General features: G+C 43.1%; 1 protein-coding gene across 1 annotated transcript in view; it reads right to left on the reverse strand.

Moving 5' to 3' along the window:
- Window positions 1-19642, reverse strand: part of LOC308320221 (uncharacterized protein) — a gene marked incomplete at both ends in the record, with an annotated part of 54601 nt that overhangs the window by 26587 nt on the left and 8372 nt on the right. Inside the window, 2 exons of the mRNA XM_080770539.1 lie at window positions 8590-8713; window positions 16923-16988. Of these exons, the coding sequence (XP_080626665.1) occupies window positions 8590-8713; window positions 16923-16988 (190 nt within the window). The remainder of the gene's footprint in view (window positions 1-8589; window positions 8714-16922; window positions 16989-19642) is intronic.

The following is a 19642-nucleotide window of genomic DNA, read 5'->3' on the forward strand; positions in this document are numbered from 1 at the left end:
CAGGCCCTCCTCCCTGGCCCGTGTGTGGTCTCTGTATGTGTGTTAGTCTGTGCAACAGTGACACTTGGTGGTGAACAAACGCTATAACGCTATTTCCGAGCTCGAACACATGCAGCCAGGGACAGACCCCAGGGACACAGCCACACACATAGCTGTCTATAGGAATGGTTGCACCATGTGGGGGCTCTGGGCAATTGGTGGGTAGATCTTGTTAAGCTGGTCATTGTGAAAGTAGCTCTCAAGTCCAAAAAATGTGGGCACCTCTGATGTATGCTGTCACTGCCCCAGGCATTACTAGGGATAGAGGGGAAGGAAGAGAGAACGGAGGAGAAACACAGCAGGAGGCACTGATGAAGGGGGACGGTGTGAAGCAGGTACGGAAGGAGGCAGCTACAAAGGCAGCGGAAGGCTTGAGGTGAATAAGTAGTCAGGTAAAAGGGGAAGGTAAAAGGAGATGGAGAGATCCATGTATAAGGAAGGCACATGCACATGGAGGGGCAACTGAGGGAAAGACCAAAGGAGGACATGGGGAAAGAACTGACAGACAGACGGGATGAATAAAACATCACAGTAGACATTGATTTTTCTTCTGCAGCATCATTTGTGGTAACAGCACTGACTGGGGGGCATAACCGGGTTATATTATGAGATCAACTTTTTGGCTGACGAGACGAGGCCTGGGACCAGACAGAACAAAACATATATACCGGTATATATATATATATATATATATATATATATACAGTACATGGTAAATAAAATAAATGCTAAAGTCAGTTACAGCACCAATAAGACCAGAATCACAGCCAGGATAACCGCATCGACAGAAAACATCCAGGATAACAACAGTTGCCTCAGAAACAATAATGAACCCTTCCAACAATCATAAAACAATATATTAACATAATATCAGTCAATAACAGTCAAACGGCAACAAAGTCAACATGTTTGTTGTGGAATGCTGTTCACATTCACTGCAAATACAATACAATCACTTGATCCTATAGAATGCAGAGGAGATGCTGATCCCAAAGCAATCACAGTACAGAACAGAGAAGCAATGAGAGAGAGAGAGAGAGAGAGAGAGAGAGAGAGAGAGAGAGAGAGATAGAGAGAACAGGCAGAGAGCCAGCAAGAGTGCATTTGGCTGTCTGAGCCAAGTTTTATTTAGCCTTCAATCCAATTTTAATTGGAGCCATTCTCTGCAGACATTACTGCAGCTTCATGTCTCATCCTTTTTGGACGAAAACACCCTTCAGTGGCACTTCCTATCAACATAATATCACATGGCCAGGCATATTGCTTTTAATGAGATCCCATTTCATGTGCGTTGACCAGTCGTGATCTATCTGTAGTTCTGTTTTAAGTGGGTTCATTACTGCCTTTTTAGATGTCACCTGAAACCGTGAAATGTGGCTTCGTTTTTTGAAAAGCTGTCTTCTCTTCTTTGAGTGGTAAATGGTCTGAGCATTTATACAAGGTTTTAGTGTACGGTCGTTCGGCAGTTCACACATTTACGGCAGCGGTATAAATGCAAGGCACCGTCCGACCTGCTCTTCACTAGTAAAAGACTAAGGTTTAGGACAGGCAGGTCCACTACCACCCTTAGATCTCCATATATGGAGCCGACTGTTCTGACATTCCATATGTTGATCTGACCTCATCAAAAGGCTCAGATTTTCTTTTTAAAGTAGCAGCTCCATTTATATGTGCAGTAGGTCTATGGCAGGGGTATTTTAGCTCAACCGTGTTTGCACATTTTGAGACTAAAATGACTTTGGTGGTTGGGGTTTTTATTAATTTGTTGTATAAACCAAACATCATACATAATTGCACGTGATTTTCTGTTAATGTTGACACTAATATTACGTCACGTCATTAACAACTAATAATGTTAAAGTTGTAGAAGATAACATTAACAGTTGTTAATGACGTGACGTGAAAAATACAGTTATTCCACCAGCGTTCTTGTGTTGTGTTCTACAACACAAGAACGCTTTTTAACATGATCACAACCTTTGTGCTTTATAACCACCATGCTCTCTCTCTTTATGTCAAGGTGTGGTCGTAGCCTAGTGGTCACAGTGTATGTATTATCCTCTCCTGTAGCTCACCAGTTAAAATCCCGGATTTTACAATTATATTATTAGAAGTGTGGTGAAATGGATCATAGATTAAACGCTGCTCTCCGGAATCGGTAAAATGTCACAGATTAATTTCGGATTTCGGATTTTATTTTATTTTACCGATAGCGATCCTTGTTGGCATATTGGTAAGTATTCGGCGCTCTCACCGCAACTGATGTGAGCAGCAACAAGTGTTTTTAAGCACGTTATAATGACATGAGAAATACAGTTGAAAAGCAGTTGTCAGGTGTGCGCGTCTTGCGGTACAGGGACATTGCGCAGAGAGAGAGAGAGAGAGAGAGAGAGAGAGAGAGAGAGAGAGAGAGGAAATAAACTATTTACTTATAGTGTGGTGAAATGGATCTCCGTTTATTTAAATAGTTTAGTTAGTTTTAATGCATGCTGAAAATAGCCGATCTACATTCTACAAGCTCGCTGCAACAGGCTGAGACACTAAAACTGTATTACGCCCACTCATTTATGTATGAGTATTTTGTCGTTGGCTTCAATGTTTTCAAATTCACTTTGTGTGTCATCTGTGGCAAGTACTGTAAAGTCTGGATTTTCAGTGGTGAGGTGACAACCGCAACTACAACATGACGTCACTGAGCCGCTGTGAAGAGCAAACCACCGCTCTGCCCAGCCCTTATCTCTGTTTTTACTCGCCACCGCTCATCCAACCACTGGCGACCTCCAAACCACCGCTTCGGTGGTCACCTCACCACAGAAAATCCAAACTATGCATAGGCCTCATGTGTCTCTGATGTCTTGGTATAGTGGGCAGGTGGTTATAAAGCGTAGCTCAGTTTCCACCTGGTGAGATAGTTTGCAGATGGGTTCGTACTTCGTACGGACTGAGGGGCGGGGGATGGTGGATTTTGATTTATTTAATTGAGAGTTAATTGAGGGATAAAAGAAAATTAAGGATAAAGACAACCCTTGTGGTCCTCAGTCATACATACAGGCTCACATGCCAAAGACATGGCCAAAGCATATCCGGCCGGTTCAGGTTGAGAACCTCTGCCTTGTACTGTATACAGAACAGTTCCATGAGCTGTTATCTTCTTTTTAGAGACTGAATGTTACTTTACCGACCATGCACCCGGTTAAGAATGCTCAGAGAGATTGAGACGATTTGGAGTCGTGCTTGTTTTCATGATTTAAAGACGTTCATGCATGTCGAGGTGGATGTGCAGGTTTATGGTGCAGAGGTTGAGACGGGTGTGTGAGTTGGTGTGTTCTAAACTGCTAATGTTTATTGTGATGTCTGTTGACGGGAAGGTGATTCCTGTGTGGGTGTGGAAGGCATTATAGTCGTTTTACGCAGGTGAGAAAACCGTCTTTGATGTGTTGACATGCCAGGGTAACGAAGAGCTGTAGCTGGTGGTTCATTTGCAAAATATCATGACAAAACAGAGGAACTATGGGCTTGGAAGAGGATTGGAATCAGGGCCAAACGTCGACATCTCTGCTAGGAGGGACCAGAGAGTGAGTCTATTGCATTGCGGTGCCTGGGTAAGTGTGCCAGGATAAGAACGTGTTGGCGAGGATCCAGCACAGCTCCGCGAAGAGGGAGTCAAACAGCTTGGGACTGCTCTGGCATCCAAAGGTTAAGTGGACTACGAAATAATAGGCATCGTTCCACTGGAGCCCAAAAGGGCCCCATAACCAGGGTGTAGCGGTCTTGAAGCTACTATTGAGCACGCAACGGTATTGGAGACACAGTAATAACAAGCAAAGGCAGTGTCAGCCCCAGTGCTGATGAATGTTGTATTTTTTTTGTCAGAAGCCATAGCAACAGCTACATGTACTGCAACTCTATACATATTAATAGGCAGTGTAGCCTTGCTGTATTTGAGATAGGGTTAAATGTATTCTGGCTTGAGCCTAAAGAACTCCTAAATACCTTTCCAGCACACTCCCTGACACACTCCCTTTCCAGCCACTGACCTGGAAAGGCCCAAACCAACTCGACGTGCATACATATGTGTCATGTGCCGAATCACACAAGCATGTGTTCACGTCACGCTCAGAATGATGTATAGCGACCCAGGCTCTCACAATTGCATGTAACCTGTCATGCACATTTGAGCTATACAGTACCGAATGACAAACCTATTCTTATTCCTGCCACACACTCTCACACACATGTATGTCACAATTACATTATAAATATCAATCGAATGGCATTTCCATCCCACAACTGGGTCTCTGCTCTGACACACGCTGGATGAAGACAAGTCATGCAGAGTGATTTTCTGCAATGCTACAGACAACTGAAAGGAAGGTTGAGACTTTAACCCATGTAGACCTGAAGACGATTCTACAAATGCCTTCTAAATCCTGACAGTTTTCTGAAAAACCCTACGTTTCTATGTCCGTGGTTCTCAAACTATTTAATGTCAAGGACCCCCAGAATTAAATGTAATTGGGCACCACATTTTCACGATTTTTCAAAAATAGCAGACCTGCAAGCTCATAGCACGGCACTCGGTGCCGCGCTATGAGCTTGTAGATCTGCTATTTGTCAATAGCTAAAGTATAACATAATGCTTACACCAAAAGGGGTTCACGTCATCGTGACAACACATTCAGCTAGTGGATATTGCTTGGGATCTTATACAAAACACAGGAACAAGCAGCCAACAAGGTAGTCCAACCTAATGACCTATTTTTTGTCAGCTGAAGTGCCATTTGCAGAAACTACAACTTTACTACAGTGTGAAAAAAGTGACCAAAGGGAACTAAATCATAACTCGTGCTGTACATGGGGCTGTAAATGGAGATATGGAGTGATTGGTTGGGCGAATAAGAGACTCGTTGACTGTATCGCACTAATCCAGAACCAAGCATTGATACAAAGACTGAGCATTCATTGCATTAACCATTAATAGTGGAATCATGTCTTTAAGGGTCTGTGGCTATTTTCAAAATAATATGCACAGATTTTGAGGTCGAGTGGTTAAGGGAATTGGTCCAATGAGTTTTGTTGAACTATAGAACTCGCAGGAACTTTAGTAACAACGGATAACTGCTGTCAGACACCTTCCTACATTATTAAAACATTTAAACATCACTGCCAGAAATTAAACTACAGGCCTTTTTAACGCATCAATATTTCAGTGGAAACCTTGGAGAGTTTAAGACTTAACCTGGCATGAATCTGCTCCCTTCCAGGGGGCAGCGCAGTCATTTCCTGTCCAAGATGGCTCTTAATTAGTTCGAAGCAGCCGCTAGGATCGTTAAGCTCGTTAGCATATCCGACTGGAAAGAAGGCTTGTGGGTAGTTTTGGCACAAGCCTACTCCAACTGCTTAAAATTACTGCTGACCCACACAACACTCTCTCCTGCGTGCGTGCGTGCGTGCGTTAATATACAGTCAGTCAGTCACGTGGAAGAGAGTGAGGATGTCCAGTACCAGAGCAGCAGTGAAATATAAAATGGAATGCTAGAAGACAAAGTGGCTGGCAGAATGAATCCCTTCGAATGCCAAGGCCTGTTTACAAAGAGCATGCCAGGACAAAGAGATGAGAAAAGATATGAAAATGGAGCCTGGAGGGCTTGCAGATAATGTGCAGTTCACAACAATCTCAGGTGGGCTGACCCGGAGAGTATTGTATCTGTCACCATATCTGTGCAAATATGGTCATATATTATGCATTATTGTAATTTTTGATATAGTCAAAATGTAAATGTGAATATTTATCGAACTGATAAACTAAATATTGTGCATTGAAGAGAAGATATCTGATAAAAAACAATTTATTTAATTTGCCTTGTGTTTTGTTTTATTAAAAAATAAATATGTTTATTTGTATTTCACGCCCAGGGTTATTTAATCCATTAAATCATAGCGCCCAGCGATTTATAGCAGCGGAGCACATTTAGCGACGGACCGGATGTTATGTGTTATGTGGCTGAAGCAGCTAGATGTAGCCAAAACACTCGATCAACAACAACGGGAGGTATGATTAATTCTAACTCGACTAGCGACGGGACCGCGATGGGCTGTCGAACACAATCTTTTCATCATACTTCCCGTTGTTGTCGATCACCTTGGGGGTGTTTTGGCTACATCGAGCTACATCAGCTACATCCAAGATGGCGCCTAGTGCACCTTGAAATGTGCTCTGAAGAAACAAATCATTGGGCGTCCTGATTTAATGGTCACAAATACCCCCAGGCGTTGTAACTTGTAGGTGTTAACTATGGAATCGTGCATTTCCCATCGGGCACCATATATGGCGGCCAGGTCTCGTGACATCATGTGACATCATCAGGGATGGAGATGTGGAGACCCTGATGTCATAGTTAATGTGACCTGCTGTCACAGTTAAGCCCATAAGATCCCTGATGTCATCAATATTGGCCAGCAACTCTACATCTGACCTCAAACCCTTCGATCTCCATATGGATCAGATATGGCTAGTACAGAATTCGTTCCATATGTTGATTAAAGTATACTATAACCAGCACAACATAACAGCTTCTATACCAAACACATTGCCCGGAGCAAGTCTCGGTGACCACCGTTTCTGTGGCGAGTAAAAACAGAGAGAAGGGCTGGGGAGAGTGGTGGTTCCTCTTCACCACCGCTCAGTGACGTCATGTTGTAGTTTTCACCTCACCACCGAAAACTGGACCTTTACACTTAGTTAAATAATTATACTGTTAACGTGGTTCATTTATGATACAACAGAAGGAGGTCACATCATCCCCTGAAATGATAAGCTTTACACTTTGTTGCTACCTTGTAATGCATACAATACATTGTATGATAACAAGACATCCATAGACTTTGGCGGCCACTCGAGTGCTCTAAACAAACAAAATTAAAAGTCCATAGACTTGGCTGCCATATCACAGAATTTCAAAAGCCAGACTAGCGCTGCTCAAAAAAAGTAGGCAGCTAAAGTTTTTTTATCCTCACACTGTGTGTGAGGATATAGCTAGAAGTATAAATGTGTTAAAAAAAACAACACTGATATATATTGTGGAAAAGAACAAAATCTTGCCAAAGTAAAAACATAGCAAGTTAAAGCCGTCTGGGTTTCAATATCCTCTCAGAAGTCAAGGGAAGGTAATAACACTTTGATCTCATATAGCCTTCCCCTTCTTTCTCTCTCTCTCTGCAACCTCTCACACTCCTGATCCTTTCTGCATCTCACTGCCCATCTCTGCTGTACTGTACGTCCTTCTGTCCTCCTCCTCTATCTCACCGCCTCAGCCTCTACATATATTCCTGCTGTACTGTACGTCCTTCTGTCCTCCTCCTCTATCTCACTGCCCATCTCTGCTGTACTGTACGTCCTTCTGTCCTCCTCCTCTATCTCACCGCCTCAGCCTCTACATATATTCCAGGTGTCGCTGTAATAACTTTTCATTGCATTCACTAGATATTTCTCAGCTTTATTTGCATTAAACTGTCAATCATAAATAGGCTGTTATTAGTGGAGAAACAGCGTGCGTGCGCGACTGCGCGCGCCGCCCACGCACGCACGTGCGTCGTATAGGCTCAGAGGAATCAGTTCCAATAAAAGCTTCAATCTTCTGCTTTTCACTTTTTTTCGGTTACAGGAAGAATGTTCTAAAAATAAATTAATAACGGCTATTAATTCCAACGTTTCACTTTCCAGAAAGGCCCGTTCACATTAAATGAGATTAGATTCTTTACTGTCTGTCACACCACCCACATGAACAAGGACGGTAATGAAAGAAGAAACATCAAATTGTGGTGCAGTAACCCACTCCTTGTGACAGAAATAACTGAAAGCTGTCACAACAACCAAGTTCCAGACCCACAGGAACGCACCCAGGGTGCCGGCCTGAGTTCTTCGGAGCCAGGTGTGTTGACGGGAGGGAGGAAGAATTTACACCGCTACGCCGGAAGAGTGGACGGCACACTACGTCACGCTGCCACTCAAGTGACTACTGGCCAATCACAGCGCATCTTTTCCGGGACTTATCAGTCCCGAACATGCGCTCTGTGATGCTTCCGCGGGGCTTCACAAAGGAATCCCGAGAATGTTTTGCCCTCCCTTGAACACATACGCTCCAGAGCCGAAAGGGGTGTCTACCTTTATATGGCCACCCAGGGCTCTATGCTTGGCCCTCCTTCCTTTTTCCACTCTACAAGTAATCTCTTCACCAAAAATAGCAGAGCTTGTAGCCCAGGCATGCCTGATCTACACATCCACCCACTTTGTGTGCTTTACATAAACTGTCTAATTTAAAGAAGGTCTCTTATAATTATCTCATGATGATAATGCCAGGCATTGCGTCCAAACAGGACGGTATTTGCTTAAGGCCTTAGAAGCGTTATACACTTGCCAATCTACAAACTCTCTACGAATTGCAATGTTACTATGCTGTACATGTTGTGATCTTGTAGATTGGCTATTTTCATTTTTACAATTTTGAAATTGTTGACACACACACACAGACAGTATATGAAAATGTTTACCGTGACGATAAGCAAGATCCCTTTCAGCAGGGTGAGCAGCGAGGTGATTGGTCGGATGACCGTCTGGGCGAATAAGATGGCTAGAGACAGAATCCAGGTGAAGGCCGGGATCACATAAACATGCCTGTGGAAGAGACACATGCGCGCGCGCGCACACACACACACACACACACACACACACACACACACACACACACACACACACACACACACACACACACACACACACACACACACACACACACACACACACACACACACACACACACACACACACACACACACACACACACACACACACACACACACACACACACACACACACACACACACACACACACACACACACACACACACACACACACACACGAAGAGAAAGCATAAGCATGTTGAGCATTTATTATTAATATTAATATATATTATTATTTGAATAATAAAGGATAGGCCTATAGTATTAGTTATACAGAACTGCTACTTCATAACTGGCTACAGTATTGACTTAACGAACTGTGGTGTCTGTGGTACCTTCCCACTTACATAATTCCAACCTTTGCATTTTACATATTTCATTTGTACATTTCCAATGACTTCAGGTTACAAATGATACACAGACAATAGCTTGGTTGAAACACACATGTATTGATTTAACAGATGTCCAGAGCTCATTGCTAAACTCACACGTGCCACTTCTTGATGTTGGTCCTCCTAAAAGAGTAACACATGACCCCAGTGCTCCTTTTATAGGGAGGGGAAGGTAATTGACCTATAGCTAAGCCCCTCCCCAAACTGCTGTGGTCCAATCACAGCTAGGCATAACATGGGTTAGACAAACCTCTCCACCAATAGTTTCCATATGATAAAACATTGTTTTAAAAAAAGAAATGTCACGCACACATTTTTTCCAGTGCATATGGCAGGCCTTGTTGACGGATTTGGAAGAGATTTTGAAGGTCTGATTCCAAAAATGAACCAGTATTTAATGTGTAAAATACATGATGGAGTCCATATGGTTACAAACTATAATTTAGCTGGGAACCCCCTGGAACTCCCTCAAGGACCCCTGGGAACCCCTTTGGGAACCACTGCCATAGACAATGACGGAGGGGCTGCCGTCTCTACCGAACTTGAGCCACGAGAGACACCACCGAGGGCCGCAAGTTGCCGCGTTGAACGTTGCAACGTTCGGTAGAGCCGACTCAGCCCCGTCCGAGTTGTAACCCGATATATGGAGAGAATAGTAAATAATGTCAAACCCGAACTCACTTCTGTACTAGTGAAAGCCACGCCTCCGTCGAGGTCAAAACTTTAGTCATGTAATATGTACAGATTTTGGGGTTTTCTATGTTGGCCTGCGGTCTCCGAGGCTAGGGAAGAGGGGTCACAATGCTGCGGATAGCTCTGCCTTCTAGCCCTTCAACACAGTCAGTAGAGTGACAGAGTCAGACTATCTCTAGAGTCTAGACATGCTTGAATTAAGCCTAGTAAGTTCATTGTTTTCTATTTCTATAAAACATATCCCCACTGCCTGGCAATAAACCTGAATGACCAGAATGGGCAACATCAAAAGGCATATATATCCCCCTCCAGCAAATGGAACCGTGTATGACTACCCATGCAGTGACATACCAGCAGTCTTACAGTCCGACACCCTATACCCAACAGTAAACACAACCCTAAACCCTAACCTCGCAGGAAGCCACGGGTTCGTTTTAACCTGCCGTGCATTCGGGACCCAGAGGTGAGTTTTAACCCGGCCACGGGTTAGGTGATTGTTGAGAAATAAACACTTCAGAAATATTCTTCAGGACAAGAAGTAAGCCTCAAGAAGATTTAAAGAGGGACCATTATAATGGAGAAAAATATATACACATACCACTGTATTATAAAAGTGTACACTTTGCAGCTAAGGCAGCTCACAAAGGGGCATCAATGAACTTGGATTCAGTCCAATTCACTTTCAAGTCTAGCAGTTCGAAAGGGCATTATGTTTAATTCTTAACAGTTTCTTTCAGAATATAGGTATAACCTTTAAAAGATAACTAAAAAGGATTTTTGTCTGTAGGATGTTTAAAGAGAACCCATTGATGTGAAATATCTGAAGGTGAACTGACCCTGTCCCTGGCAGGCAAAAAAAAAAAAAGGATAAAACCGAACGTCTCATCTCTCTAATGTCTAATCTTCAGAGCTCACTTTTTTTCCCTCCTTTCTTCTTCCTATAGGCATCCCACATATACTGCTGTGTAAGGCAGAGAAGAAAGTCTCCTCGCAGAGAGACCCACAGTAACCTATCGATCGCTGCCTCCAGGGGGAATTGAGGCGGTTTATCCGCAGGAGGCGGCCCAAGGTTTCTCACTCCAGTAACCCTGCCTCCCACTCCCACGGCGCATCGCGGCCGTCTCCCTCGGTGCCAAAAGGCAGGCCGTTAATGAAGCGCCCAGGCATACCAATAATGCAGTTACACACCAACCCCGAGAGTGTGAATAATATTATTCGGGTTAAGTATTTACTGGAGCGTGACAAAATAAATTAGCCTTGTTAACTGATAAAGGTAATTACAGACTTGTTCCATTGGGATAGGGGGGGGGGGGGGGGGGATCACTTTTAGAAACGCTTGCTGGCATCCTATCGATTCGTGCTTCAGTGAGTTGAGAAGTGAACGATGTCCACGGTGTCCTGCATACACAAACGCTTTGTTTGAACAGGTTCGATACAGGCACCAGTTGTTAGATTTCGGGGGTGTTTAGAAACAATTGAGGCAAGGGCATCAAACTGCCGGGAACGCCGGTCTGTGCAGTGTGGGATGATTTTGGAGGGGGTATTTGTATTATCTTATCTGTGCGCGGCATCTGCTCTCTCAGCCATTCTTCGAGTGTCAACCTCGCATTATGTCGCAAATATAATGCCTGAAAATGGACAATGCCAGTGTAATAATCAAAATAATTTTCTTTATATAATATTGTACACAGCACACCATATTACACTGAAGTCCAGGGGCTATGCTACAATCTAATTTAGGCATTTAGCAGACGCTCTTAAGCGACTTACAATAAGCAAGGTAATCACATACGGTGCAACAAATGCAGGGAGATAGTGGAGACAGCCTCAGTAAACTAGGATTGCAGGTAAACCAGGAGCCTATAGCAGCATCAAACAATATACTATCAACATAATAATCCCTGTTCAATTATACCCTCTCCCCCCAGGCTCGTAGTTCAAGGTGTCACCATAGCTGTGTAAAATTAAAGTTAGTACTACTGCACAACTATTTGATGGTGCAATCAATGCCAAGTAGGTTGTAATTAATGGCGAATCACAGAACAAGTATTGGCTGATGACGGAGCACATTTTACAGATTCACAGCGACACCCTGGAAAAGTCCTTAATTGACATTTTATGCTGTACTTGCTGAATGACTATGGTAGATAGTGAAATGCCATTTCTATCCAATCCCAGCTCAGTGATGCAGAGCCCCTGTGTGTGTGCACAGTCTACGAGTGCAGTATGTGCCGTTGTAATGAGAAATCAGCCCTGCAAACAGCTGCAGAAGGAACGATGATGATGTTACATACTCATGTTTGACATTGACTTGAAATTTAACCCATTTTGGGGCGGGAACCCCTTTGTGTTTTAAGCATCATGTTATACTTTAGCTATATTGAAAAGTAGTCAGATCTACAAGCTCATAGCGCGGCACCGCTATGAGCCGCGCTATGAGCTTGTAGGTCTGCTATTTTTGAAGAATCGTGAAAATGTATAGTGCAAATCTTTGAATATATATTCTTTCAGAGCCAACGTTTCTTTTTGGGGGGGGGGGGTCCCTGGAATAACATATGTTCAGATGGGGGTCGGCGGCCAATTACATTTAATCTGGGGGGTCCTTGACATGAAATAGTTTGAGAATCACTGACATAGAAAGATAGGTTTTTCAGGAAACTGTCATGATTTAGAAGACATGTGTAGAATCGTCCTCGGGTCTAAATGGGTTAAGGCACATTTAAGCTCTGGGGGGGAAATGACATGTCGTTTGGCAAAAAATAAATAAAAATACAACTTTTTCCAATTGGAAAAATAAATAATTATGTGGAAAAGAGGTGCTTTCTGTTCTTGATAACGAAAATGTGTTCAACTTGAGTATTTTTGTCAAGCAGTGTGCCCCCACAGACATCCGCACACACATGCGCACGCACGCACACACACACACACGCACGTACAACTGAAAGAACGCACAGCAGCCAGAGAAAGAGACAGACATAGATGAAGATAGACACAAGCAAACTACAGAATACAATCACACAAGGCAACTACAGTACACTATCACAAACTATAGCTACCAGCTAACTCATCACACACTATCATACAAGGAAACTACAGTACTCACACAATAGGCACACATATTAACCCATTTTGGACTGAGGTCGATTAAAAAAAGGCTATATTTTTCATGGCAAGGACCTCCAGAATTATCTGTATTTGGCCACTGACCCCCATCTCAAAATATGTAGTTCCAGGGACCCCCCACAAGCGAAGATTTTAGTTAAAAAACTTTCACTCTGAAAGAATATACATCAAAGATTGATCTGCTTTGGAATACTTTTCAACACTACGACAAGTGATTACACCCTTTTATCACAATCAGTGCCGGGATTTCTTTCAAAATAGAAGCTTGGGGTGCCGGGAAGATATGTTCGCTTTTACTCTGCAAGTACAAATGGAACCAAATGGACCCTAATGGGTCCATTTGGTTCCATTTGCACACTCTGAGTTATAGACTCATAAGGGTCCATTTGGTTCCAAACTATAATTTAGCTGGGTACCCCCTGGAACTCCCTCAAGTACCCCTGGGGGTCCCCGGACCTCACTTTGGGAACCACTGGTCTACATGACCGAAACGTGCATCTTGACCGTGACTGTGTGCGGGACGGGTATATCTCTCTCACATTACCCCACCATTTCTTTGTGCTATAAGTGAGTTGTCCAATATCTTTTGTTTGTTTGTTGTTATTGTCTCTTTGCTTGATTCGCTTGAACGCTGCTCTTGCTTCAAAAACATAGAAGTTGGATATCTGCAGCTTATTGTGATAGAGCCGTCTCTTTTTCCTGGCTGCGCTTCTGCACGGTTTCGTTAAACCAAACTTTATCCCCAGGCTTTCTGGTGATGATCTCTCAGTATGTGACGGTAATCCCTTCAAGCTCAGGGACATTTAATCATTGAACATTCCGTTTATATATACAGTATATATATATATATATATCCCTGACTGAGTAGCTGCAGATAACTGATAGATTATTTGAATGATATTATTAAAGCCTGTATCTGCCAAAGCTATGAAAAAAAGAGAGAAAAGTGTACAAAAAGAAAACCTGACTCGTGGGAAGTGAGGAGAGCCTGGACACTCTGTTTAAAGTGCTCCTAACAAACATTAAAAGTCCATAGACTTGGCTGCCACTCTGTTAAAGTGCAAATAGTAGCAATATATATAGTAGCTAATAATATTAGCAAATAGCTAAACCTAATAATTCAATATTTCAAACGTTCTTTCACAGAGAAGCTGAGATTTGACAGTTTATAGCGGTCGGCACTCGGCAGTACTTGCGCGCTCTGCTTGCGCACTAGTAGGCTATATATGGCCTACTTGTGTGCACCAAGCAAGTAGGCACTCGACAGAGTGCAGTTCTAGTTGTCAATGGCATTTAAATTGTTTGTGTTATGACATTTGGGTTGCACACACCAAAAGCTGGACATTTATATAGCACCTTTATCCAAGGCACTTTACATAGATTGTGCATTACATTCACCCATTCACACACACATCCATACACCGATGATAGAGGAAACCATGCAAGGCACCAACCTTCATGTAAGCAATTAAGGGGTTCAGCGTCTTGCTCAAGGACACTTCGAAACTAACTCCGAGGGAGCCCACAGCGTTCGAACTGGCAACCTTGCGGTTACCATCCAGCCACTCTACCCCTGAGCCACCGCCGCCCATAGCTATCGCCCCTCAAACAAAGCAAAACCTTGCATTGCAGAACCAATCCAAAGTCTTTCATATTGGGGCGGAGACATGATTGGTATTCAAAGCAGTAGGCATAGGGGTTAGTTAGGGGATGTTATTGTAAGTACCTTGCATTTAGGAGAGAGAGAGAGAGAGAGAGAGAGAGAGAGAGAGAGAGAGAATAGGGTATAGTAGTGTGAGCCTGTGAGGTTGAGAAATTAACAGAAAAAAGAGATAGAGGTTTAGCTTAATGGCAGAGAAGCTAGAGCTCGTGGCTAATTTCTGTCTGATAAATAAGATGATTATAATTATGCAGTTTTGTGGAATTTTCACTGATGCGAGTCATCATTACAGATGAATAAATACAATCTCCATCTGATAACAGATTATTATTTCTGCCCAAGGTCCATATCTGGTATGTGTGTGTGCGCGCGCGTGCGTGCATGTGCGCGTGCTTGGTGTTTGTTGTGTACAGTATGTGCATGTGCGGTGTATACCCAATGTGTTACTTAAAACGTTAATGTGTGTGTGCGCGTAGTGTGCGTGTACTCCGTGTAGTGTGTGTGTAGTGTGCGTGTCTGTGTGCGTGTGTGGGCAGCTAAAAGCTTCTTGCCAGGACAGCCATCTCCCTTCTTTTTGTTTTTGTAACGTTGAGAAATTGCACAAAAACTGCAGCAGTGAGCACAGAGTAAAAAAGTTAATTCACTGTCAACTTCGATGGGATTTTACAGGAATATTGCATTAAATCAATGCCGTACTAAACCACTTTATTTTTGTCACAAAGAGCTCGCTTATTCTCTACCTCCTTATTTCTGTTCTTTATTACATTTTACAGTTTTACTGTCTTATCCGTTGGTCTTTAGCTCCATCTATTGCTCTCTATCCTTGGGATCTTCTGCCCACTCCCTCAATCCATTCAGGGTACTATAATGGCACAATCTTTGCGCACACTTCATCCCTTTATCGCCGTTATCCCTAAACTATCTGCATCGACACGTTGTGTCCACACCTCTAGGCTTGAGTTGGCACAGTATGGCATTAAGTACTGCTCCTCTGAAATCAGGTCCTCAAGCCACATGTTCCCTTTCCCTTCAGCACAACAGCACAACAGCACAAATCGCCACTGCTGCAAACAGCATGTGAGCCCTTTGGAGCAATACCTTGTTTCCTGTTCACAGTGCTTAATCATATACTACTTTGACAATGTCACACCTGGTAAAAAAAAAAAACATTCCTGTGTGAAGTGAGTGGTGCAACTCCGTGTAGGGGTCCCGGAAGTTCCAGACCCACAGGAAGGGTGGGCCAGGGTGTGCGTGCGCGCAACAGTGACACTTCCTATGCTATTTTCGTGCTCGGACAGACCCAACCAGCCAGCCAGCCAACCAGGGACAGACACAGGGACACACAAAACTGTCTATAGGAGTGGTTGCACCACTCAAAAAGACCCAGTACAACCACAGAGGAACAAGACCACTCTCATTTCCAGATGCTCTGAGTAGGGACACAGGACTGACTGTGAATGAACAGTGGAAGCTGCTTTTGTCGCAGATCTCGAGGGCACTTGAACGATGAGGACAACAGCAGTCTTTGTTGTCGACAGTGCGGAGCTGTACTTCAACACTGCTTTGATTCTTAACCAGTGTACACCAGTAGTGTAGTGCGTACCGTATACAGTATGTGGTCGCTGGTACACAGAGTAAGAAACACAGCAGTGCTGATTCAACAAGAGTCACATTATATGCAGAGCACAGCAATATACTGTATACCTCAGACAGCTACAGTATCAGAATATTTGAATATTTATTAGATGTTCAGCCCTCACACAGGACTCCTAAGGACTGCATTTTGTTTTTAATTCATTGGTCTCTATTTATTTTTTCAGATATAACAAAAAAGGGGAAATGAATATAGATATCTCAAAATTGTGAGCTCCTTTTCATAGCTCACCTTTTTCAGAAATTATATTCTGCACTACAGTTGTTTTTTGCTCTATTTTCATTGCATGTCATCACTGTTAAAGTTTGGGTGCAATGTTGTTCAACCTGTAAAACATGCGTGGCTCACGCAGTTTATCAATTTGACCCAACATGAAACCTGCATTTATAACAGTGAATGACTGGTTACTTTAATGTCACTCCGCTCTGAATCTTGTCAGCTATCATCTCCCTTCATGCTTGTTATGAAATAACAGCATGGCTGGGCGCTGTGACGTAGAATACTGCCGTAACGCGAGAACATTTTTCGCGATAGACATTTTCTATCGTCTATACGATATATATAGTCATATCGCACAGCCCTAAGAATGGGTTATGGTGGTTGAGTGGGTGAGAGAGTTACCTGACGTGAAGAACAGCAGCGTAGGCCTCACTTCCAGCCAGGACGTAGCTAACACCTATAGACACACTGTAGAGAAGGACAGGCAGCGTGAAATGGAGAACAAGGCAGAGGGAAGAAAAACGTATAAGAGCGAGATGGACAGAAAATAAAGAAAGGGTTGGAAGAGAAAGAAGGTACAAGAAGACATAAGAGAAGGGAGAGAGTGCAGAGCTTGTTAGTCACAAAGACAGTAGTATTGGTGATTCATTCTACATGTCTGGAATTGGATTCTTATCTCTCAAAAGTCAAAACGTGAGTGAGAGCATCTCATTGGAGTTGAACACTGGGCGGTTGCCAAACTTGCCATGTAAGACGGTAGTATTGGTGATTCATTCCACATGCCTGGAATTGGATTCTTATCTCTCAAAAGTCAAAACGTGAGTGAGAGCATCTCATCGGAGTTGATCCCTGGGCGGTTGCTAAACTTGCCATGTAAGTCAAAGCCTGTGGTTATAAACTTCTAAAGTTGTATTCTTCATCCTTCATTATCAGACTTCAACGTCAAGATCTAAGTCTTACATTTTATATTTGTTCAGAAAGAGCTGCCCCGAGGGCCCTCTTCCAAACACAAATGTTGTTGTTGTACAGCACACTAACATCACAGCTACTTTAAGTATCTCAAGCTTACATCAAGCCAGAAATTGTTTCCCAAACTGTAAATAAAGGAACCTATAAAGGAAATGCATGCAGGGGCATTTTAGGCTTCAATCCATTGGAAAACACATTTGTGTAGCTCAACACCTGCTCCTTCATAAAAGGAACAACAGACTTTATTGAAAATGGAAGCATTTTAGCTATTTTAGGAATCAGAGGATGAGACAAGTTTGTGTACTTGAACATATGTTCCCTTCCTTTGCAACTAAACTGTATGTAGCCTCTCAATAGCTGGTTGAAGAAAATGACGAGCCGGGCCCAAACATGATGCTAATTAGCCAGGCCGGGCCGAGCCTCGGGCTTGGTGATTTTCTGTGATTTTTTTATTTTTTCTTTATTTTTTCTGAGGGAGCGGCAGCTGCTATTTACTCACCAGTCACCACCACCACTGTCTGGAATTAGAATGATGGAAATTAAACAGCCTATTCTAACGTGAGTTACATACCACCTTTATTTCTGTTGATCTCCGTTCTCACTTTCACACTGAACCACGGTGTCGAGCCTTTGTCGGGCTTCAGGCTGAACATTATGGAATTTATTTGGGTCGGGCCGAGCCTCGGGCCATGCCTCGGGCCGATGGTAGGCTATTATTATGGTAGGCTCGGGCCAGGCCTTAATTTTTGGCCCTGTTGAGAACTTTACCCCGGACCACTGGTTGAAAACCACTGATCTAGCTCAGCGTTTCAAAGTCATAATAGCTACCTGAGACCCCTCCAGTCAAAAAACACTTTTGCTTTACAAAATGTATATCAACATCCTAATACGATCCAAAAATGTGATAGGGATGGGGGTGAAATTATGACGGGCAGTTTGAAATAGACACTCGTGCTATTTGTGATTTTGTGTGATTTTGGGGCCCTGAGAATGAATACAAAATGAAAATCAACAACCTTGACGCTGTGGCAAAAGACTAAAGATGGGCTGAATACAAAAATAGCTGTCAAAAATGTATCACTGGCGTGTTGTGCCATGCTGTGCGTGCGTGCGTGCGTCAAGCCTTAGTATTGATTGCGAACTAAGCCTCTTTGCACACAATGAAGGAGGTATCGATTGGCCAGTGGTTACACACTGATAACAAGACCTTCCATCAGTCCTAGTGTGTGTGTGTGTGTGTGTGTGTGTGTGTGTGTGTGTGTGTGTGTGTGTGTGTGTGTGTGTGTGTGTGTGTGTGTGTGTGCGTGTGTGCATTCATGTGACACACGTACACTACATCTGTCTATACATACAGATACATTATGTGCACACGCACGCAAGCACGCACACCCCATTTTAGCCAATAATAACCAGGCTAGACCATGATATAGTCGAGTACGCTCTAGACTAATAAAGGCACATATCAGTGTAATGGCAGTCTAGAGAATGGCCCCGGTTAGCTCTAACCCATCTCTAATTGACAAGGGCATCAGACTTACAGGATGGAAGTTATGTCACAGACATGTAGTACCACTTCTCAAAGGTATTAAGTATTAATTCAAATACATAACTTTTACTGGGCAACAGTTTTAAAACTTGTAAGTACGCATTTTGGGCGGTGAACCCCTTTTGGTGTTTTAACCATTGTGCTATACTTTAGCTGTTGAAAAACAGCAGATCTACAAGCTCGGTGCCACGCTATGAGCTTGTAGGTCTGCTATTTTTGAAAAATCGTGAAAATGTGGCGCAAATATTTGAATATATATATATTCTTTCAGAGTGAACGTTTTTTATCTCAAACCTTTGCTTCTGGGGAGGTCCCTGTAACAACATGTTTTGAGATTGGGGGTCGGTGGCCAATTACATATAATTCTGGGGCTCCTTGACCTGAAATAGTTTGAGAACCACTGACATAGAAACATGATTTTTTTTCCAGAAAACTGTCAGGATTTAGAAGACATTTGTTGAATTTTTTCTCAGGTCTAAATGGGTTAAACCATGACTCTGTTGGTCACTGGACGGATCAAATCAGTATCCATTTTACTCCATTCTAGAGAGTGAATTCTAGTTACTTAGTTTTTTGTCTTTGTTAGACAATCATCCAGAGCGAATTA

The sequence above is a fragment of the Protomyctophum bolini genome, assembly GCF_963924005.1.
Source record: "Protomyctophum bolini genome assembly, chromosome: 8".
Lineage (NCBI taxonomy): Eukaryota > Metazoa > Chordata > Actinopteri > Myctophiformes > Myctophidae > Protomyctophum > Protomyctophum bolini.